Raw genomic sequence first — 23767 nt, 5'->3', positions numbered from 1 at the left:
CTCTGATGTAATGGGGGGCTCTGATGTGATGGGGGCGGGGCTCTGATGTGATGGGAGGACTGGGGCTTTGATGTGATGGAAGGGGAGGGGCTCTGATGTAATGGGAGGGGAGGGGATCTGATGTCATGGGTGGACCTCTGATGTATTGGGGGAGGGCTCTCATGTGAAGTTATTTCCTAAAGTGGGGGTGACGCTCTGATCCCTCCTGCGGGGTGACGCTCTGATCCCTCCTGCGGGGTGACGCTCTGATCCCTCCTGCGGGGTGACGCTCTGATCCCTCCTGCGGGGTGACGCTCTGATCCCTCCTGCGGGGTGATACTCTGATCCCTCCTGCAGGGTGATACTCTGATCCCTCCTGCGGGGTGATACTTTAATCCCTCCTGTGGGGTGATCCTTTGATCCCTCCTGTGGGGTGACTCTCTGATCCCTCCTGTAGGGTGATAATTTGATGATCTCTCCTGTGGGGTGACTCTCTGATCCCTCTTGTGGGGTGATACTTTGATCCCTCCTGCGGGGTGGAACTTTGATCCCTCCTGTAGGGTGATACTTTGATCCCTCCTGTGGGGTGATACTTTGATCCCTCCTGTGGGGTGATTCTCTGATCCCTCCTGTGGGGTGACTCTCTGATCCCTCCTGCGGGGTGACGCTCTGATCCCTCCTGCGAGGTGACGCTCTGATCCCTCCTGCGGGGTGATACTCTGATCCCTCCTGCGGGGTGATACTCTGATCCCTCCTGTGGGGTGATACTCTGATCCCTCCTGTGGGGTGATGCTCTGATCCCTCCTGTGGGGTGACGCTCTGATCCCTCCTGTGGGGTGACTCTCTGATCCCTCCTGCGGGGTGATACTCTGATCCCTCCTGCGGGGTGATACTCTGATCCCTCCTGTGGGGTGACACTCTGATCCCTCTTGTAGGGTGACACTCTGATCCCTCTTGTAGGGTGACACTCTGATCCCTCCTGTGGGGTGATTCTCTGATCCCTCCTGTGGGGTGATGCTCTGATCCCTCCTGTGGGGTGATGCTCTGATCCCTCCTGTGGGGTGATGCTCTGATCCCTCCTGTGGGGTGACGCTCTGATCCCTCCTGTGGGGTGATACTCTGATCCCTCCTGCGGGGTGATGCTCTGATCCCTCCTGTGGGGTGATGCTCTGATCCCTCCTGTGGGGTGATGCTCTGATCCCTCCTGTGGGGTGACTCTCTGATCCCTCCTGCGGGGTGATACTCTGATCCCTCCTGCGGGGTGATACTCTGATCCCTCCTGTGGGGTGATCCTCTGATCCCTCCTGTGGGGTGATCCTCTGATCCCTCCTGTGGGGTGATCCTCTGATCCCTCCTGTGGGGTGATACTCTGATCCCTCCTGCGGGGTGATACTTTGATGATCCCTCCTGTGGGGTGATACTCTGATCCCTCCTGCGGGGTGATACTCTGATCCCTCCTGTGGGGTGATCCTCTGATCCCTCCTGTGGGGTGATCCTCTGATCCCTCCTGTGGGGTGATCCTCTGATCCCTCCTGTGGGGTGATACTCTGATCCCTCCTGCGGGGTGATACTTTGATGATCCCTCCTGTGGGGTGACGCTCTTAACCCTCCTGGGGGGTGATACTCTGATCCCTCCTGCGGGGTGATACTCTGATCCCTCCTGTGGGGTGATACTCTGATCCCTCCTGTGGGGTGATACTCTGATCCCTCCTGTGGGGTGATACTTTGATCCCTCCTGTGGGGTGACTCTCGGATCCCTCCTGTGGGGTGATACTTTGATCCCTCCTGTGGGGTGATACTTTGATCCCTCCTGTAGGAATCCACACTGATACATCTCCACCATTAGCTTATTGAGTCCTTCTTTGCGTGTAATTCCCTTCACTGGCCAGTAGATGTCCCCCCAGCAAGGCCCATTGCCAGTCGCTGTGAGCCGCTGCGTCTCGGGTGTCAGCAGAGTGGCAGGCGATGGCGGGTGCAGCTCCAGCCAAGATATGAATCTGTGTTTAGATGTAAATCCTTTATCACATTATCCCCGGAGATACAAAACACATTTGTCAGGGGCCGGCCGCTGCGTGTGCGCCGACAAAAGACAAGTCTGCGATGGCGGCTCCCTCGGGACGCGGCCCGTCAATGGAGTCTGACTCTACCGATCGCAGGATCGCTTCACGCCTGACGGGCCAAAAAGGAAATTTGAGTTTTGCTTTGCGGAACGAAACGCGCTTTCATCGAATGACATCGCCAGGGACAGGAAATCGGTTTTATTTTTTAATTTAGCTTTTTATTTCCTGTCTGATCTTTGAATTCTGACCAATGAGATCTCATATAAAAAAAAAAAAGTCCTTTCCTGGACTGAAATGGCTCTGATTTCACCGCACACTGTGAGCTTCTCACAATGTGCAATAGATGCTGCAGCAAGTCAGATAAAGCCCCGCCCCATTTCCTGGCTGGAGGACTTCCCCATCATCTACAGACTGTCCCTGGCTCCGCCTCATTTCCTGGCTGGAGGACGTCCCCATTATCTACTGACTGTCCCTGGCCCCGCCTCATTTCCTAGCTGGAGGACTTCCCCATCATCTACTGACTGTCCCTGGCCCCGCCTCATTTCCTGGCTGGGGGACATCCCCATCATCTACAGACTGTCCCTGGCTCCGCCTCATTTCCTGGTTGAGGGACGTCCCTATCATCTACTGACTGTCCAAGGCCCCGCCTCATTTCCTGGTTGGGGGACGTCCCCATCATCTACTGACTGTCCCTGGCCCCTCCTCATTTCCTGGCTGGGGGACGTCCCCATCATCTACTGACTGTCCCTGGCCCCGCCTCATTTCCTGACTGGAGGACGTCCCCATCATCTACTGACTGTCCCTGGCCCCACCTCATTTCCTGGCTGAGGGACGTCCCCATCATCTACTGACTGTCCCTGGCTCCGCCTCATTTCCTGGCTGGGGGACGTCCCCATCATCTACTGACTGTCCCTGGCCCCGCCTTATTTTCTGGCTGGGGGACGTCCCCATCATCTACTGACTGTCCCTGGCTCCGCTTCATTTCCTGGCTGGAGGACGTCCCCATCATCTACTGACTGTCTCTGGCCCCGCCTCATTTCCTGGCTGGAGGACGTCCCCATCATCTACTGACTGTCCCTGGCCCCGCCTCATTTCCTGGCTGGAGGACGTCCCCATCATCTACTGACTGTCCCTGGCCCCGCCTCATTTCCTGGCTGGAGGACGTCCCATCATCTACTGACTGTCCCTGGCCCCGCCTCATTTCCTGGCTGGAGGACGTCCCCATTATCTACTGACTGTCCCTGGCCCCGCCTTATTTCCTGGCTGGAGAACGTCCCCATCATCTACTGACAGTCCCTGGCTCCGCCTCATTTCCTGGCTGGAGGACGTCCCCATTATCTACTGACTGTCCCTGGCCCCGCCTCATTTCCTGGCTGGAGGACGTCCCCATCATCTACTGACTGTCCCTGGCTCCGCCTCATTTCCTGGCTGGAGGACGTCCCCATCATGGGGGCTGGGGGCTCTTCAAAGGAGTACTGCTACCCCCTCCTACCAGCCCTGATGTGCCTGCATGTGCCTAGAGAAGCGCAGAGACCCAATGATAACACCAAATCCAAAATTAGGTTCGGTAATGAAAATCGGCTTTAATCTTCGGCCCCGCCCACAAGGTGGCCGCCGCACGAAACAGGCGTCCTTTTACTTGTTTGCTTGAGAAACAGCTTAAGAAAAAGCCCCCAATCATCTCACTAATTATATATGGGGGGGGGGGGCACTTCATTTAAGGAAAAAAATGTAACTATGTAAATGAGACCAATTAAAGCGGAGAAATCCTGGAAGCCGCCCCCACCGCGGTATTCCAGTCAATGGCGCTGCGCCTCCTTCCTCCTCTTCTCAGGGACGGGATCTCTTTATTACAAGAGGGACTAATTAGGAAAAGAAAGTGTAAAGTACAAGATTAGGAGCCCCCCAGTGAAGCATTTGTTTCAGTAACAGGCCGTGTGGGCGGGCCGCGCAGAGGGTCCCCGCAGCTCGCCGTCCCCTCCTCCGCCTCTCAGCGGCGGAGTAATCAGCAGAACCGATGACTGCCCACTCTTCGTGTCGCCGATTCAGAGCGAAGGCAATTAATTAAAATTGTAGTGCCGCTTGATGTCGGCCGAGACAAAGCCGAGAGCGACCCCATGCCGGGTAACCCCCCCTTTTTCTCCGCCCGCCCTCTGGTGACTAATGCGCGCACGTACCCGCCAATGGCCCGTTCTTCTCCCTCCCCGATGCATGGCCGCCTTTCCGAATATATTTAGACGCCTTTTGTCGCGCGCTCCGCGGGGGATCCGCCGCCGACACTTGTGACTCATTTCTGCTAAAACAAACCGGTGAGAAAAGTGAGGAGAGAGTCCAGGAAATTGGGGGGGGGGGGGGGGACCGAGGAAGAAAAGCGATGAGCGGCGGCGCTTATTCATTAAAGGGCAGAGTGCGCCGCGCAACCGGAAATCCGACGGAGAAGGGGTTCCTGGTGTGCTGATTTTTGGCTTACCCCCTGTTCGCATCTTACATAGCGCGTTCCCGCTTGCGATTTTTATTTTACGCAATCCAGCAAATTAGGGGGGAAGGTATTCGCGGCGGCGCTTATTCCTTAAAGGGCAGAGAGTGCCATGCAGCCGGAAATCCGAAGGGTAGGGGTTCCTGGTGCGCTGATTTTTGGCTTACCCCCTTTTCGCATCTTACATAGCGCGTTCCCGTTTGCGATTTTTATTTTCCGCAATCCAGCAAATTAGGGGGGAAGGGATTCGCGACGGCGCTTATTCCCTAAAGGGCAGAGAGCGCAGCGCAACCAGAAATCCAACGGGGAAGGGGTTCCTGGTGCGCTGATTTTTGGCTTAAAATCCCCCCCCCCCCCCCCCACCGTTCGCATCTTACATAGCACGTTCCCGCTTGCGATTCTTATTATCTGCAATCCAGCTTATTAGCGGGGAAGGGATTTGCGGCAACGCTTATTCCATAAAGGGCAGAGAGCGTCGCACAACCAGAAGTCTGACGGGGTAGGGGTTCCTTGTGCGCTGATTTTTGGCTTACCCCCTGTTCCCCTTACATAGCACGTTCCTGCTTGTGATTTTTATTTTCCACAATCCAGCAAATTAGGGGGGAAGGCATTCGCGGCGGGGCTTATTCCTTAAAGGGCAGAGAGCGCCACGCAACCGGAAATCCGTCTTTGGCTTACCCCCCCGTTCACATTTTAAATGCGTGTTGCCGCTTGTGATTTTTTTTCTCCGCAATTCCAGGAAATTGGGGAGGGGGAATGGAGGGAAAAAAGGCGCTTTGAGGCGGAGCTTATTCATTAAAGGGCAGAGTGCGCCGCACAACCGAAAATCATCTGTCAGGGAAGAGGTTCCCCGGTGCGCAGATTTTTTGGCTTACCCCCGTTCGCATCTTACATAAGCGCGTCGCCGCTTGCAATTTTTTTCCCGCATTTCCAGAAAATTGGGGGGGGGAATGGAGGAAAATAAGGGGGATTGGCGGCGGAGCGGCGGGGTTTTATTCATTAAAGGGCAGAGTGCGCCGCGCAACCGGATATTTGCCAGGGAAAGGGGTTCCTGGTGCGCTGCTTTTTGGCTTAGGCCCCACTCGCATCTTGCGTAGCGCGTTCCCGCTTGCAAAAGCAAGATACGCCGATTCACGAACGTACTTACGCCCGTCGCAGTAGTCTACGCCGTTTACGTAAGGCGTACGTCCGGCGTAAAGTTAACCCACATAAAGCAGGTGTAAGTCATGTTAGGGTATGGACGTCGGAACTGGCGTCGGATTTTACGTTGTTTGCGTAAGTCGTACGTGAATGCGGCTGGGCGTAGGTTACGTTCACATCGAAGGCATTGAGCCGTCGTATCTTAGGGAGAATATGCAACGTGATTCTGAGCATGCGTGCGCATGCGCCGTTCGTTCGGCCCCTCATTTACATGGGGTCACGCTTCATTGTAATACATCACGCCCACTACCTGCCTACTTTGAATTAGGCGGGCTTACGCCGACCCATTTACGCTACGCCGACATAACTTAGGGAGCAAGTGCTTTTGTGCCTACTGTTCTTGCCTTTCTATGTTAAAATCGCGGGACAGTCCCACGAAATTTGGGACGGTTGGGTGGTAAGCTTGTAGGTCGTACTGTTAATTCCACCCTTGTTAAAATCGCAGGACAGTCCCACACAATTTGGGATGGTTGGGTTGTAAGCTTGTAGGTCGTACTGTTAACTCCACCCTTGTTAAAATCGCGGGACAGTCCCATGAAATTTGGGACAGTTGGGTGGTAAGCTTGTAGGTCATACTGTCAAGTCCCCCCCCTGTTAAAATCATGGGACAGTCCCACGAAATTTGGGACGGTTGGGTGGTAAGCTTGTAGGTCATACTGTTAATTCCACCCTTGTTAAAATCGCGGGACAGTCCCACGAAATTTGGGATGGTTGGGTGGTAAGCTTGTGGATGTTACCTGGGGTGGCCTGGTCCTGCTTGGGAACACCCACTCCTCAAGACTCCTCCCCCACCTATTTGCATAACTACTCCCACTGCTTGCATCATTACAAGGGGCTTCTGAGAGGAGTACTGAGGCACACCTCTCAACGTTTTGAGATGGCACAGAGGGGACACCTATTAGCATAAGTATGTAGGCAAAGGACACACCTCTTGCCACGCCCCCTTAAAGGAGAATTGTACAAAACAAATTATTGGCTCTCTCACATTCACAAGTAAGAGGTCTTCCAGCTCATAAAATAATTTTAGACACTTTTCACCGCGACGAATGAACAGACCCAGCCAGCGGTGTGAATGGGGCGTCCTGCTAGGACAATCGGGGGGGGGGGGGGATGTGCTCGGCCCCAGGGAGCCCCCGCTGCGTCACTAAATCCGCAGCACAATCCTCAGACACTAATTCGATTTGCGACAGCTCCATTTTTTTCTATAGCGCTCGCCGCCGCAAAATAAAGAGGGGCTCATTTACATAGGTCCTCGCCCCGGCCGGTTTGTTCCGGTCCCCCCCCCCCCTATAGGAGACAGAAGACCCCCGATTGTAGTCGGCGCTCCTGACTGACACACTGACGGGGCCTGCTGAAAAGACGGGGCATGGAAATAAAAGACGGCCGGATAATAAGGGGGCCGATACAGACAAAAAAAAAAGTGTTTGGGTGCCGCGAGCCGCATAACTTTATTTTGTTTTGGTTTTCCTCGCCTGCATGCGCTGCGGAGGATTTCAAAGCCTTCCCAGATCCGCTGATAAGACACAAGTTTTGTAAAAAAGGTGTTTTGAAAAGTCCTGCGATCAATCTTCCCCGGGATGGGGGCGAGCACAAAGAGAGTGACAAAAAAAAGGGAAAAGCTTCCGTCCCGCAACACTTTCCGTATAATGGATCACTGCGGCCACGTTAACCCCTCCCCCCCCCGACCAGTGCGACCGCGCAACAACGTTCTTATGTATTGACTCCCCTTGGGGCTCATTCAGTAATGTGAGTCCCCATGTGATAGATAATAGAGGGTGATGGGGCGTCTTTCAGGCTTTTGTGTCGCGGTAAAAGTACAATAGCTGCAAAATTGGGCGATTCGTGCGTTTTTGTGTATCAATCGCTCTCTATTACTCTCTTACTTTCTTTTTCTCTCTTTATTGCTCTTTCTCTCTATCACTCTACCCCTCTCTTTTCCTCTCTCTTTTTCTCTCTCTCTCTCTCTCTCTCTCTCTCTCTCTCTCTCTCTCTCTCTCTCTCTCTCTCTCTCTCTCTCTCTCTCTCCCACACACTCTTTCTGTTATTCTCTCTCTCTCTCTATCACTCTCTATCTCTCTCTCTGCGCCTCTATATATTTTTTCTTCTCTGTATCACTCTCTCTTTTTATCACTCTATCACCTTCTCTCTATTGCTCGCTCTCTCTCTCCCCATTGCTGTCTTTCTCGCTTGCTCTCTCTCTATTGCTCTATTTATCTCTCTCTCTCTCTCTCTCTATTGCTCTATTTATCTCTCTCTATCGCTCTCTCTCTATCCCTCTGTTTATCTCTCTCTCTATCGTTCTCTCTCTCTATCCCTCTGTTTATCTCTCTCTATTGCTCTATTTATCTCTCTCTATCGTTCTCTCTCTATCCCTCTGTTTAACTCTCTCTTTCGTTCTCTCTCTCTATCGCTCTGTTTATCTCTCTCTCTATTTATCTCTCTCTCTCGCTCTATTTATCTCTCTCTCTATTGCTCTATTTCTCTATCGCGCTCTCTCTCTCTCTCACACTCCCACACACTCTTTCTGTTATTCTCTCTCTCTATCACTCTCTCGCCTCCTCTATATATTTTTTCTTCTCTGTATCACTCTCTCTTTTTATCACTCTATCATCTTCTCTCTCTCTCTCTCCGCATTGCTGTCTTTCTCGCTTGCTCTCTCTCTATTGCTCTATTTATCTCTCTCTATCGCTCTCTCTCTATTGTTCTCTCTCTCTATCCATCTGTTTCTCTCTCTATCGTTCTCTCTCTCTATCGCTCTGTTTATCTCTCTATTTCTCTCTCTATTGCTCTCTCTCTCTCTCTCCCTCTGTTTATCTCTCTCTCTCTATCGCTCTCTCTCTCCATCGCTCTCTCTCTCCATCGCTTTCTCTCTCTGTCCCGCTCTCTCTCTCTCTCTCTATCGCTCTCTCTCTCCATCGCTCTCTCTCTCCATCGCTTTCTCTCTCTGTCCCGCTCTCTCTCTCTCTATAGCTCTCTCTCTATCGCTCTATTTATCTCTCTCTATTCCGATCGCTCTCTCTCTCTGTCGCTCTATTGCGCGCTCTCTCTCTATCGTGCTCTCTATCATGCTATATTGCTCTCTATCGCGCTCTATCGCTCTATTGTCTCTTGCTCTCTCTCTATCACTATTTCTCTCTCTATCGCTCTCTCTCTCCATCGCTTTCTCTCTCTGTCCCGCTCTCTCTTTATCGTTCTCTCTCTCTATAGCTCTATCGCTCTATTTATCTCTCTCTCTATTCCGATCGCTCGCTCTCTCTATCGCTCTGTCTCTCTATCGCTCTCTTGTCTCTTGCTCTCTCTCTATCACTATTTCTCTCCCCATCGCTCTCTATCACTCTCTATTGCTCTATTTATCTCTCTATCGTTCTCTCTCTCTTTATCTTTCTCTATCACTCTCTTTTCTGTCTCTTCTTTTTCTCTTCTCTCTCTCTTTATATATCTTTTATTCTCTCTCTCTCTACACGCACTCACTCCAGCACCATTGCTCTGGGCCGCCTGTCTGATGGTGACATCAGCGGCTCCTCCCTGTGCTATGTGTGTGACTGCTTGTAATCTCCGGGAGAAGATCATGTGACAGGGTGACAACACAGGAGCTCAATTGGCAGACCGTTGTCACCCTCTAACAAGAAATGCCTCACTGAGGACCGTCATGGCCGGGTCACCGGAGTTTATTTTAATGAAAGCTGCAGATAAAAAGGCGATGAACGGGTTAAAGCTGATTGATGTCAGCGGAGATTTCAGGTTTGGTTGAGTTTTGCCTCCTCACCGGAAATGTGGAGTTTATAATTCTCCAAGAACCGCCAATGATGGGATGATTAGCGTGAGAATATTTTGTGTCCGTCGGATATGATCTCCCAAACAGAAGATAATTCCTGTACAGCCGTCACTCTTCTACATCAATGTCATTGTGACCCTGCCATGTGATCAGTGGGGGGGGGATTTCACATGGGGGCTCATTCACAAGTCTGATCAGACCTAAAATCTCCATTTAAATATATTCCTCCTATAGACAGAGAGGCTACAAAATCCACCTTGTGTGCACCAAATGCCCTTGAAAACTCAGGTATTACCTTGTAAATGTAGCAGTGACATCATCACTATGCTGTACATTGCCGGTGCAGAGAACACTGTGGGAGGGGTCCAGCAGACGCCACCCACTACAGGCCGCCTGCAGAGAACTACAGGAGGGGGTGGAGACGAGACCAGTCACCCTGCACAAGGACAGAGAGCAGAGATGTGGGAGGGACCCAGCAGGCTCCACCCACTGCAGAAAACTATAGGAGGGGCGGGGACCAGACCAGTCACCCTGCACAAGGAGAGAGCAGAGATGTGGGAGGGACCCAAGAGGCTCCACCTACTGCAGAAAACTACAGGAGTGGGCGGAGACGAGATCAGTCACCCTGCACAAGGACAGAGAGCAGAGATGTGGGAGGGACCCAGCAGGCTCCACCCACTACAGGCTGCCTACAGAGAACTACAGGAGGGGGTGGAGACCAGTCACCCTGCACAAGGAGAGAGCAGGGATGTGGGAGGGACCCAGGAGGCTCCACCTACTGCAGAAAACTACAGGAGTGGGCGGATACCAGACCAGTCACCCTGCACAAAGGGAGAGAGAGAGCAGAGCTGTGGGAGGAACCCAGCAGGCTCCACCCTTTGCAGAAAACTATAGGAGGGGCGGGGACCAGACCAGTCACCCTGCACAAGGAGATTGCAAGCAGAGCTGTGGGAGGGGGCCAGCAGGCTCCACCCACTGCAGAAAATTATAGGAGGGGCGGAGACCAGACCAGTCCCCCTGCCCAAGGAGAGAGAGAGCAGAGCTATGGGAGGGGCCCAACAGACCCCACCCACACTACATGCTGCCTGCAGAGAACTACAGGAGGGGGCGGAGACAAGACCAGTCACCTTGCACAAGGAGAGAGCAGAGCTGTGGGAGGGGCCCAGCTGGCTCCACCCACTACAGGTTGCCGGCAGAGAACTAGAGGAGGAGGCGGAGACCAGACCGGTCACTGTGCACAAGGAGAGAGCAGAGCTGTGGGAGGGGCCCAGCTGGCTCCACCCACTACAGGTTGCCGGCAGAGAACTAGAGGAGGAGGCGGAGACCAGACCGGTCACTGTGCACAAGGAGAGAGCAGAGCTGTGGGAGGGGCCCAGCTGGCTCCACCCACTACAGGTTGCCGGCAGAGAACTACAGAAGGGGGCAGGGACCAGACCAGTTTCCTTGCAGATGGAAAGAGGAGAACAGAGCTGTGGGAGGGGCCCAGCAGGCTCCACCCACTACAGGCTGCCTGCAGAGCTCACAGGAAGAAGAGAGCATGGTGAGCAGAGAGATGACTCATCGCTATGCTGCTATTCTTTCACTGTCCAATCACAGGCTGGGGGGCGGGTGAATTTTTTAACTGCATTCAGGCCGACCGTGCTGCATAGCAGAGCTGTGCAAATCTCAGGACTTAATGGATAGAAATACAAGCACCTTAGCCAGGAAAGGAGGCGGAGCTCTCTCTGACCTGCTGCAGCTTCTAATGCACATGGTGAGAAGCTCACAGTGTGCGGTGTAATCTGAGGAAGCCGTTTCAGTCCGGGAGAGGTGCCGGTACACCCGTGGAAGAGGGCAGCGGAGGCCGGGAGAGGTGCCGGTACACCCGTGGAAGAGGGCAGCGGAGGCCGGGAGAGGTGCCGGTACACCCGTGTGAGAGGGCAGCGAAGGGCGGAGTTGGGCTTTAATGACAGGAGGCGGAGCTTTCCTGGAAAAAAGATACATTTGCTGTACATTGTGACAGGTCAGGAATGTATCCATGAAGATTTCTACATTTCCTGAAAGATTCGCTTCAAAACAAAATCAGTTTTCTGCTGTTAGCGCCTGATGAGGTTTAATCAGATATTGGGGGAGGGGTCATTCTGACAGGTGGGTTGGGGGAGGGGTGCAGGGTTGTATTTTGGGGGTGAACCTTCCCCCCCCCCCCCCCCCCCCGCTTGCAGGATCTCCCGGCGATGAAGAGTTTCAGCTTCGAAAAGCCTATTAAGAAGATTTATGGCCTCTGAAAATTACTGCGCCGCGAGGAGAGTTCGTGAGACGTCTGACATTTTTTCCCTCCTGAATTTCGCTGTTGACGTCCTTTTCCAGAGCGAGCGATCGTGTTCATACATAATACACGTCGTGCGACAAAAAGCATGTGAAAGTCTTCGCCTGGCTCGGTGACAAAATTTGCTTCTGTGCCGCGACGAACGCACGTAGGGGTTGTGCGAAAACGCGCCCAAAAATTGTGAGTGTGAAATATGAACGGGCATAAGAGTTGTGCGATGTTTTCCGGAATCCGAGTGCGCTTTGTATAGTTATTCCAGATCTGTGCAGTAATGATCGGCAGGGCGGTCTCCCAATCATGTGATTGCTGACAGCCAGTCGCAGTGGTCACGTAATTGGCCGTTCTTTCCTGCCCCCCCCCAGCATAAAGACCAGTGGTGACCCCGCAATGCACGGTGCAGGGGCGCCGACCCCCTAATCCATAACCCTGCTCCATAATCTACATGCAGGGCGCCGGACCCATGTTCCAATGTTTATTTTTTATTTTTTTGAAGCACATGATTAGAGCCTGAGGCTCTAATTGGCTTAAAAAAGGGTGGGCTGGGGGCGCAGAGCACTACGCCCTGAGCCCACCCACTTGTGTGACACTAGCAAATTAATATTCGCTATTGTCATCCTGATTCTCCTCCCAATCACGAAGCAGATCCTGAGACCCGAATGGCCAGGGAGTCTTAGGGAGTCCTGTTCTGACTGGGAGAAGAATTAACGGCCCCCGAAGCGAGGAGAAGCAGCCCTACCATATGCCTCCTATGGTAATGAGGCCTCTGATCTGATCGCCGCCTTCCCGTCCGTCTCCCATGGGGGGGTGATTCCCACCTTTGGGGGGCTGCCCTAAGTGCGACACGCGTGGGGGGGGTGGCTGCCCTAAGTGCGACACGCGTGGGGGGGGGTGGCTGCCCTAGGTGCGACACGCGTGGGGGGGGGTGGCTGCCCTAGGTGCGACACGCGTGGGGGGGGTGGGTGGCTGCCCTAGGTGCGACACGCGTGGGGGGGGTGGGTGTCTGCCCTAGGTGCGACACGCGTGGGGGGGGTGGGTGTCTGCCCTAGGTGCGACACGCGTGGGGGGGGGGGGTGGCTGCCCTAGGTGCGACACGCGTTGGGGGGGGGGGGTGGCTGCCCTAGGTGCGACACGCGTTGGGGGGGGGGGGGGGGTGGCTGCCCTAGGTGCGACACGCGTTGGGGGGGGTGGGGTGGCTGCCCTAGGTGCGACACGCGTTGGGGGGGGGGGGGTGGCTGCCCTAGGTGCGACACGCGTTGGGGGGGGGGGGGTGGCTGCCCTAGGTGCGACACGCGTTGGGGGGGTGGCTGCCCTAGGTGCGACACGCGTGGGGGGGTGGCTGCCCTAGGTGCGACACGCGTGGGGGGGTGGCTGCCCAGGTGCGACACGCGTGGGGGGGGTGGCTGCCCTAGGTGCGACACGCGTGGGGGGGTGGCTGCCCTAGGTGCGACACGCGTGGGGTGGCTGCGACACGCGTGGGGGGGTGGCTGCCCTAGGTGCGACACGCGTGGGGGGGTGGCTGCCCTAGGTGCGACACGCGTGGGGGGGTGGCTGCCCTAGGTGCGACACGCGTGGGGGGGGGTGGCTGCCCTAGGTGCGACACGCGTGGGGGGGTGGCTGCCCTAGGTGCGACACGCGTGGGGGGGTTGGCTGCCCTAGGTGCGACACGCGTGGGGGGGGTGGGTGGCTGCCCTAGGTGCGACGCGCGGGGGGGGGGGGGTGGTGGCTGCCCTAGGTGCGACACGCGTGGGGTGGTGGCTGCCCTAGGTGCGACACGCGTGGGGGGGTGGTGGCTGCCCTAGGTGCGACACGCGTGGGGGGGGTGGCTGCCCTAGGTGCGACACGCGTGGGGGGGGTGGCTGCCCTAGGTGCGACACGCGTGGGGGGGTGGCTGCCCTAGGTGCAACATGTGGGGGGGGCCTGCCCTGGGTGCGAGGCGCGTGGGGGGGCCGCCCTAAAATAAAAATATATTTAAAAAATATATTTTTTTTTATAAAAAAAGGGGGGTTGCCATCTGGGGCCCTTACATGTGTACTGCCTGTACCCCCCTGATGGCGGCCCTGGACAAGGGGATGAGAAGCACTGTGAAAAGTCTGCTGAATCTGCCTGCATTGGAATACACAGGGTTCTCATTAGTGCTGCTTGCAGAGAAGACAGGAGGAGGCGCGAGGCACGTTGCGGCTCCTTCCTGCGCAGTAGAGAGAATGTGATCGGTAGCGGGAGGGTCGGCGGGCTCTGTAGGAAACGTGTCGGTAGAGGACAGAATTATGTCAGGAATTTCCATCTCTCCCTTTTCCTCAGGTAGAGAAGAAATAGCTGAGCGCGTCGGAGCCTCGCCTCGGAACGCGCCGCGGCCTCTGGGGCTGCCCTATGTGCGATTTGTCGTGCAAAAGAAGCCTGCGCGCTTTCTCGGGGGGCCGCGAGCTCCGCACGGTTTTTTGACTCGTGACCGATACTCCTGCATTTGGGGTGCCGTTAACCTCTTGGTGCCGAGCGCACCCAAATATGTGGGGAGGTCACATGACAGCCGAAGGTTTGTTTACAAACAGCTGGTGATGTCAGGCACAGGGAGACGTGCAGGGGGCGTGGCAGGGGGGTGGCTACATGTTTCAAGGCTGCAACACCTCTTTATCAAGCCTTATTAGAGAAACTAGCTCTATGGGGGGGGGGTCACATGACGGCTATGTTTACAAACAGCTGGTGATGTCAGACAACAGGATGACGTGCAGGGGGCGTGGCAGGGGAGTGGCAACATGTTTCGAGGCGGCAACACCTCTTTATCAAGCCTTATTCGAGAAACTAGCTCTATGCGGGGGGGGGGGGGGTCACATGACGACTATGTTTACAAACAGCTGGTGATGTCAGACAACAGGATGACGAGCAGGGGGCGTGGCAGGGGAGTGGCAACATGTTTCGAGTCTGCAACGCCTCTTTATCAAGCCTTGTTAGAGAAACTAGCTCTATGCGGGGGGGGGGGGGTCACATGACAAGTAAAGGTTTTCTCTGTAGTACTTTTTTCTGCCACTAGATGTCCTCAGTATGATGCCCATCATTGTGTAACCCACTTCTTCTAACCCCCCCGATCACCCTTGAGTGATCGATCAACTTTGGGACGTTCAGTCTGCCCATACATGGTTCGAATCTCGGCAGGTTCAACAAGATTGGAAGCGTCTATGGCCGGGCCTTGGCACAGTGATGAGCTCATCTCTCCGTCACTCTGCTCTCTCCCCCTGCCATCTTATCGGCACATGAACTGATTGGCTCCTTGTGCTGCTTCTTCTTTCTCAAGCTCCAGATTTGCTGTACAAGGTCTGCAAGGGGCGGATACCACTTCAGATCCATGTACTTCGCTTTCTAAGCTTTAATGACCATTCGTCATATGAAGGTATTGGCCACTTGCATCTGCTTCCTCACAACCACACTGCCCCCTGTCTTTCAACCTGAGCATAACCCCAGATCCCGTTCACACACACTGCTGGCCTTACTTGGGGGGGCGCTCGATCGATTGCCGCTTATTCCCCCGTCACCCGATTGCCTCATCGCTCGCTCGTCTCCCGCCAGGCCCCCCAACCCTGCACTTACCCCATCCAGGTCGCGGCTTCCCCCATTGGGCCACCTTCCGGTCAATCAGGGCTTAGGACCCATGGCCAATTGGGTCTTAGGACTCCTGGCCAATCGGGTCTCGGGACCCGCTTCCTGATTGGCCGGGAGGAGAAACGGGAAGACATTAGCGAATATTATTCGTTAATGTCACACAACTGGGTGGGCTCGGGGCGCAGCGCTCTGGGGCTCTCGCTGCTGATCGCAGGAATCCCCCCACTGTGGTTCCTGCAGCTGATTGCAGGAATCCCCCCACTGGGGCTCTCACTGCTGATCGCGGGAATCCCCCGACTGGGGCTTTTGCTGCTGATCGCAGGAATCCCCCCACTGTGGTTCCTGCAGCTGATTGCAGGAATCCCCCCACTGTGGCTCTCACTGCTGATGGCAGGAATCCCCCCACTGTGGCTCTCACTGCTGATAGCAGGAATCCCCCCACTGTGGTTCCTGCAGCTGATTGCAGGAATCCCCCACTAGCGCTCTCGCTGCTGATTCCGGGAATTTCCCCCTACGGCTCTTGCTGCTGATCGCAGGGATCCCCCCCCCCCCCACACTGGGTTTTCTCGCTGATCGCAGGAATTCCCCCACTGGGGCTCTCGCTGATCACAGGAATCCCCCCCCCACTGGGGCTCTCGATGATCGCAGGAATCCCCCCACTGGGGCTCTCGCTGCTGATTGCGAGAATTCCCCCCTACGGCTCTCACTGCTGATAGCAGGAATCCCCCCACTGTGGTTCCTGCAGCTGATTGCAGGAATCCCCCACTAGCGCTTGCTGCTGATTGCGGGAATTCCCTCCACTGGGGCTCTCGCTGCTGATATCAGGAATCCCCTTACTGTGGCACTCACTGCTGATAGCAGGAATCCCCCCACTGTGGTTCCTGCAGCTGATTGCAGGAATCCGCCACTAGCGCTCTCGCTGCTGATTGCGGGAATTCCCCCCTACGGCTCTCGCTGCTGATAGCAGGAATCCCCCCACTGGGGCTCTCACTGCTGATAACAGGAATCCCCCCACTGTGGTTTCTGCAGCTGATTGCAGGAATCCCCCACTAGCGCTCTCGCTGCTGATTGCGGGAATTCCCCCCTACGGCTCTCGCTGCTGATAGCAGGAATCCCCCCACTGGGGCTCTCACTGCTGATAACAGGAATCCCCCCACTGTGGTTTCTGCAGCTGATTGCAGGAATCCCCCACTAGCGCTCTCGCTGCTGATCGCAGGAATCCCCCCCACTGGGGCTCTCGCTGATCGCAGGAATCCCCCCACTGGGGCTCTCGCTGATCGCAGGAATCCCCCCACTGGGGCTCTCGCTGATCGCAGGAATCCCCCCACTGGGGCTCTCGCTGCTGATAGCAGGAATCCCCCACTGGGGCTCTCGCTGCTGATCGCAGGAATCCCCCCCACTGGGGCTCTCGCTGATAGCAGGAATCCCCCCACTGGGGCTCTCACTGCTGATAACAGGAATCCCCCCACTGTGGTTTCTGCAGCTGATTGCAGGAATCCCCCACTAGCGCTCTCGCTGCTGATCGCAGGAATCCCCCCCACTGGGGCTCTCGCTGATCGCAGGAATCCCCCCACTGGGGCTCTCACTGATCGCAGGAATCCCCCCACTGGGGCTCTCGCTGCTGATAGCAGGAATCCCCCACTGGGGCTCTCGCTGCTGATCGCAGGAATCCCCCCACTGGGGCTCTCGCTGATAGCAGGAATCCCCCACTGGGGCTCTCGCTGCTGATAGCTGCCATAATCCCAGTGGGGGATTCCTGCTGATTGCACACAGGGTGATGCACCCCATGGTTCAGGTGGGTCCTCATAATTTATAGTTTTGGTGGATCTAAAGCTGATTGTACAAAGATTGTAACGTCTATGGTAAGCCCACAATTTCTAGGCAGAGCTGAATCACCTGTCCTGTACTTGTTGCTTTTATTTTTTTTTATGTTTATCCCATAAAACCTTCAAATCAAAGCCCCCCGCGTCCCCCTTTTCCCCTCAGGCACTCTGTGCAATGGCATGCTTGGAAATGAGCACAGCAGAGGACATGTGGGTGAGCGGAGTCCTCCTCGCCGCTCCGCTTCCTTCTATGTTACAGTTTAACTTCCTATATAATCTTCAGTTTATAAAGCGTGAGATCCCCCCCCCCCTTTCCTTGTCCGCCCTCCCTGCACTGTGCATGCGTTGTCAGCTTGCACATCTGTCCCTGGTGCTCACCTTCTTGCTGAGCATGTCTCCCTCCCTTGTGTCTCACACTTTTCCCTGGGTTACTGCAAGCTCCTTTGCTCCACTCCTTCCCCCTCTTCATCCTTTTCTCCCACCTCCCTACCCCTCCTTCTCCTGCATGTGCAAAGCTTCTCCTGCCCAGTGTGGTTTTCCAACCAGTGGGTGTCGTTGTAATTCCCCCTAATGCAGTGTCACTCCTTGAGATGACCTGAAGCCAAGCACAGCGCGGAGCGTCATTCACTTTCTATAGGCAGCCAGGGGAAGACAAGTCCAGCAAAAAAAAAAAAAAGAAGAAGAAAAAAGAAAAAAGCCTCTTTTGGTCACTCAGGAAAGGGATGGAACGATCGATTCTCCAAATTGTCTCCCTGAGCACTTTTCCCATCAGCGTCCCCCGACACCGCTCACTCTGATTCGCCTGCAAAACTTTTCCTCAACTTTTATTTTTTATACCATTTTTCATTCCCCTCTTCTTTTTATTTTTTTCCTGCAGTTCCTTAATTCACTTCTAAGGTAGAGCAATTTTTTTTTTCTATTCCATTTTTTATTCTTTTCTTTTTTTTTCCATTTTTTATTCTCCTTTTTTTTTTTTTTTCCTGCAGTTCTTTAATTCACTTCTAAGGTAGAGCATTTTTTTTTTATATTATTATTATTACTATTTTCCCTTTTAATTGCTTTAAACCACAGAATGCTTTCTTCTAGGTGAGAATTTTCTCTCCGGCCAAATCTGTTAACAGCTTCTTCTTCTTCTTTTATTTAAATCCCCCATTGACACCGTTTCCTTTTTATGTTTGTTTTCTGTTCTATTTTGGGAAATTTTACCTTTTTTACGTTGTCATTTATGCTATTTTTTTTTTATAAAGAAGCTTTTGAAATGTTAGTAATATATTTTTTTCTTCTCTTTAAAAAAAAAAAAAAAAAAGTGATGTCATCTCTGTTTGATTTTAGTTGCTAGTCTGTTTTTAGCTTTTTTTATACCATCTGTTTTTAGTAACTCCTAGGTGACTTTAAATATTTTATATAATTTTTTCTTCTTCTGTCCTTGGTTTTTGCCAGGAGCCACCAGAGGAGAGATCTGTGGTCGAGGCAGGGTTAAGCTGGATCCAGGATGATGCTGAGAGGCCACTTTGCGATGTTGATGCTGGTTTCCGCGTGCTGTAGCGCTCAAGAAGGTAGAGGAGGCTACGGGATGAATATGTTCTCCATCCAGACGACGCAGCCGGACCCGTGCTACGACGAGAACGGTAACCCAAGGAGGTGCATCCCGGACTTTGTGAATTCTGCTTTCGGGAAGGAAGTTAAGGTGTCCAGTGTCTGCGGGAAGAACCCCTCGAGATACTGCGTGGTGACGGAGAAAGCAGAAGAGAGGTTTCGGAACTGTCACACTTGCAACGCTTCCGACCCCAAAAAAGCCCACCCGCCGTCCTTTTTAACGGACCTCAACAATCCCCACAACCTGACCTGCTGGCAGTCGGAGAACTACATCCAGTACCCTCAGAACGTCACCCTCACGCTTTCCCTCGGGAAAAAGTTTGAGGTGACCTACGTGAGCTTGCAGTTCTGCTCCCCCCGTCCGGAATCCATGGCCATCTTCAAGTCGATGGACTATGGAAAGTCCTGGGTGCCGTTCCAGTTCTACTCCACCCAGTGCAGAAAAATGTACAACAAACCCAGCAAAGCGTTGATCACCAAACAGAACGAACAGGAGGCCATCTGTACGGACTCTCACACCGACATGCACCCTCTGTCCGGTGGCCTGATCGCCTTCAGCACCTTGGACGGCCGACCGTCCGCCCATGACTTCGACAACTCCCCTGTGCTCCAAGACTGGGTGACCGCAACGGACATCAAGGTGGTCTTTAGCCGCCTTCACACCTTTGGCGACGAGAACGAAGACGACTCGGAGCTGGCCAGGGACTCTTATTTTTACGCCGTCTCCGACCTTCAGGTCGGGGGCCGCTGCAAGTGCAACGGGCACGCGTCTCGGTGCGTCAAGGACAGGGATGACAACCTGGTGTGCGACTGCAAGCACAACACAGCCGGGCCAGAGTGCGACCGATGTAAACCTTTCCACTATGACAGACCTTGGCAGAGGGCGACCGCAAGGGAAGCCAACGAGTGCGTGGGTGAGTACAAGTCTTCTACAGTTCACATGGTGGTGGAGATGATATGTAAGAAATGATGACAAGGAGAGGCCAATGTGTCCCTTCAATGCAAAATACACACAGCTGGGATGTAGAGTCCATTCTCTATTATTTGTTCTTTTCTTTCCATTTTATATCCATTATTTATCTCTCTCACCTTCTCTTGTTCTTTCTATCTCTCTGTCCTCTCTTTCTGTTTCCTCTCTTCTTCCCTTGCTTTCTGTTTCTTCTTCTCTACTTATTTCTTTCCTCCAACTTGCCTTCATTTCTCTCTTATTCTTTTTCCTCTCTTCTTCACTTTTGCTCTTCTCTCAACCCCCCTCTCCCCCTTTAGCTCTCTTTCTATCTCTCTCTCCTTTGCAATCTCGCTCTTTCTCATGTTCTTTTTTTCTTCTTCTCACTCCTCTTTTCACTTATTTATGTTCTTCTTCTCTTTTCTCTTTTTCTCTCTCTCTCTAATTTTTTTTTCTTATTATTCCTCCCTCTGCCCCTCTCTTTTTTTTGTCTCTCTTTTTTTATTTCTCTCTTTGCGCTCTCTCTCTTCCATTAATTTCTCTCTCTCTCTCTCTCATTCTTTCTCGTCTCTCTCTCTCTCTCTCTCTCTCTCTCTATCTTCCTATTTCTTTCTATCTCTCGCCCTCTACTTCTTTGTCTTTCTCTCTTAAATTCTTTCTCTCTTTTTCTCTGTCTTCCTACCTGTTCCCCTTTCTCTTTATTCCTTTCCTTCTGTCTTTCTCTCACTTTCCCTTTCTTTTATTCTCTCTTCCTTTTCTCTCTCCCCCCCTCTCCTTTTTTCTATTTCTCTTTACCCATCCCTTTCTCGCAATCCCTTTCTCTCTTTCTCCCTCTCTCTCTTTTTTCCTTCTCTCTCTCCCCCTTTCCTTCCCATCTTTCTCTTCTACTCTCTTTTTCCCTTGTCTATCTCTCTCTTCTCGCTCCCTATCTCCTCCTTTCACTCATCCTTTCTCTCTCTCTTCTCTCCTTTTCTGTTTCTCTCCTTGTTCCTCTCTCTCTCTCTTCCTTCCTTTTAATGTCTTTCTTTTGCTCTTTCTTTCGTTTCCTTCCTTCCTTTCTTTCTTTCTCTCTCCCTTCCTTTCTTTCTCTCTCCCTTCCTTTCCTTCTCTCTCCCTTCCTTTCCTTCTCTCTCCCTTCCTTTCCTTCTCTCTCCCTTCCTTTCCTTCTCTCCTTTTTTCTCTCTTTTACTTTCTCTATCTCTTTACTCATCTCCTTCTCTCCATCTCTCTGCTTCTTTTCTCCCTCTCTGTCTTTCTTTCCTTCCTTCTTTCTCTCTCTATCCCCTCACATTACTTTCTCTCTCTCTCTCTCCCTTCTTTCTCCTTTTTGTCTCCCTCTTTCCCTTTCTTTTTCATCTCTCTACATCTTTCTATTTCTTGCCCCCTCTATTACTTTCTTTCTCTCTCTCTTCCTCCCATTCTTTCTCTCTCTTCCTCCCATTCTTTCTCTCTCTTCCTCCCATTCTTCCTCTCTCTTCCTCCCATTCTTTCTCTCTCTTCTCTTATTTAATTTTTTGTCTTCTCTCTCCCTCTTTTCATTTCCCTCTGTCTTTCTCTCTCCCCTCTTTTTTTATTTTTATTTCTCTCTTTACCCATCTCTCCTTGTTTCCATCTCTTTCTCTCTCCCCCTGTCGTTCCTTCTTTCTCTCTCCCCCCTCTCTGTCTTTATTTCCTTCTTTCTCTCTCTATCCCCCCCCCCCATCTCACCCCTCTTCTTTTTTCTCTTTTTCTTCTTCTCCTTCTCTCCCTGTTTCTCTCTCTCCTTCTTTTTATCCCTCTCTGTCTTTCTTTCTCTGTATCCCCCTCACCTTACTCTCTCTCTCTCTCTCTCTCTCTCTCTCTCTCTCTCTCTCTCTCTCTCTCTCTCTCTCTCTCTCTCTCCCTTCTTTCTCTTTTTTGTCTTTCTCACTTTCCCATTTATCCTTCTCTCTCACTTTCCCATTTATCTTTCTCTCTCTCTCTCTCTCTCCTGTTGCAGCATTACAAAGTGACAATAAGCAACAAGTGTTGGTCTCCGGTGACCTCTCTGCCGGGAATCACACTTGCTGGGAGTGATGGTGATGAGACAAATTGCAGAGTAACGGTTACAATGGGTTTGTTTAAAGGGTCAGACCACCCAAAACCGATGTTTTTTTTTGCCCTTGGCAGATGCTGGCAAGTCGGTTCACGTGCCAACTTATTACGACTAACTGGGATTTCAGCACTGAGATCTCCAGAGCTTCCGAACCTGACAGGAGAAATATAAAGGCTGCAACTGTACAGCAGCAAAAGCTCTCCAGCTACCGACCCACTGCGGGCATTATAGAGGACATTGCAGCATTATAGAGAACATTATAGAGAACATTACAGCATTATAGAGGACATTACAGCATTATAGAGGACATTATAGAGAACATTACAGCATTATAGAGAACAGTATAGAGGACATTACAGCATTATAGAGAACATTATAGAGGACATTATAGAGAACATTATAGAGAACAGTATAGTATTATAGAGAACATTATAGAGAACAGTATAGAGAACATTATAGAGGACATTCCAGCATTATAGAGAACATTGTAGCGTTATAGAAGACATTGTAGCATTGTAGAGTTGTTGTTTTTTTTTCAATATAGGGATTGCAGCACAGGGATGGTGGGAACCTCTCATAATGGGGCACAGCGGGTGTACAGACCCGGGAACTCAGCACAGGGATGGTGAGAAACCCTCATAATGGGCACAGCGGGTGTACAGACCCGGGAACTCAGCACAGGGATGGTGGGAACCCCTCATAATGGGTACAGCGGGTGTACAGACCCGGAACTCAGCACAGGGATGGTGAGAACCCCTCATAATGGGCACAGCGGGTGTAAAGACCCAGGAACTCAGCACAGGGATGGTGGAAACCCCTCATAATGGGCACAGCGGGTGTACAGACCCGGGAACTCAGCACAGGGATGGTGAGAAACCCTCATAATGGGCACAGCGGGTGTACAGACCCGGGAACTCAGCACAGGGATGGTGAGAAACCCTCATAATGGGCACAGCGGGTGTACAGACCCGGGAACTCAGCACAGGGATGGTGGGAACCCCTCATAATGGGTACAGCGGGTGTACAGACCCGGAACTCAGCACAGGAATGGTGGGAACCCCTCATAATGGGCACAGCGGGGGTACAGACCCGGGAACTCAGCACAGGGATGGTGGGAACCCCTCATAATGGGCACAGCGGGGGTACAGACCCGGGAGCTCAGCACAGGGATGGTGGGCACCCCTCATAATGGGCACAGTGGGTGAACAGACCCGGGAACTCAGCACAGGGATGGTGGGAACCCCTCATAATGGGCACAGCGGGTGTACAGACCCAGGAACTCAGCACAGGGATGGTGGGAACCCCTCATAATGGGCACAGCGGGTGTACAGACCCGGGAACTCAGCACAGGGATGGTGGGAACCCCTCATAATGGGCACAGCGGGTGTACAGACCCGGGAACTCAGCACAGGGATGGTGGGAACCCCTCATAATGGGCACAGCGGGTGTACAGACCCGGGAATTCAGCACAGGGATGGATAATGGGTGTCCGACTTGTGGAGAGATTATCAGTCTGTTCCTCTCATTATAATCATACACAATACAATCTCTGTACAATCAGATCTACCAAATCTGTCATATGAGGACCTTTCCAATCAGTTCCCAATCTCCCCTTTCAGTTTCTTGATAACATATTTATTGTGTCGTTTTCTTCTTTCCGCCATTCAACCCAAACCGAGAAGATTGTACAATCACATTGTAATGTGTGGGGACAATTCACAAGTCATAGGACTGATCTGAGCGTTACTTGTGATCAGCAATGTGTGAGGTTTAGGCTGGGGGCAGGCGGGCCATTCTTTTTGCTATAGAGATTATTGCCTGTGGTTACCCTGCTACTGATCACTGCTGATCCTTACTGATCACTCCTGATCCCTACTGATCACTGCTGATCACTACTGATCTTTACTGATCACTGCTGATCCTTGCTGATCCTTACTGATCA

At 52.7% G+C, this 23767-nt stretch overlaps 1 protein-coding gene across 4 annotated transcripts in view; it reads left to right on the top strand.

The window, feature by feature from the left end:
• The window catches only part of NTN1 (netrin 1), a 133274-nt gene that overhangs the window by 7293 nt on the left and 102214 nt on the right, over positions 1-23767 (top strand). Inside the window, exons 1-2 of one of the 4 annotated variants that reach the window (XM_040331122.1) lie at positions 17699-18106; positions 18650-19719. In XM_040331122.1, coding sequence (XP_040187056.1) covers positions 18702-19719 — 1018 coding nt within the window. In that variant the 5' untranslated portion in view covers positions 17699-18106; positions 18650-18701. Of the gene's footprint in view, positions 1-17698; positions 18107-18163; positions 18216-18649; positions 19720-23767 lie in introns of those variants that run through there. The other 3 variants (XM_040331119.1, XM_040331121.1, XM_040331120.1) reach the window with 3 other exon arrangements.

The sequence above is a fragment of the Rana temporaria genome, chromosome 12, assembly GCF_905171775.1.
Source record: "Rana temporaria chromosome 12, aRanTem1.1, whole genome shotgun sequence".
Taxonomy (NCBI): domain Eukaryota; kingdom Metazoa; phylum Chordata; class Amphibia; order Anura; family Ranidae; genus Rana; species Rana temporaria.
This window is presented reverse-complemented; position numbering and strand designations above follow the sequence as displayed.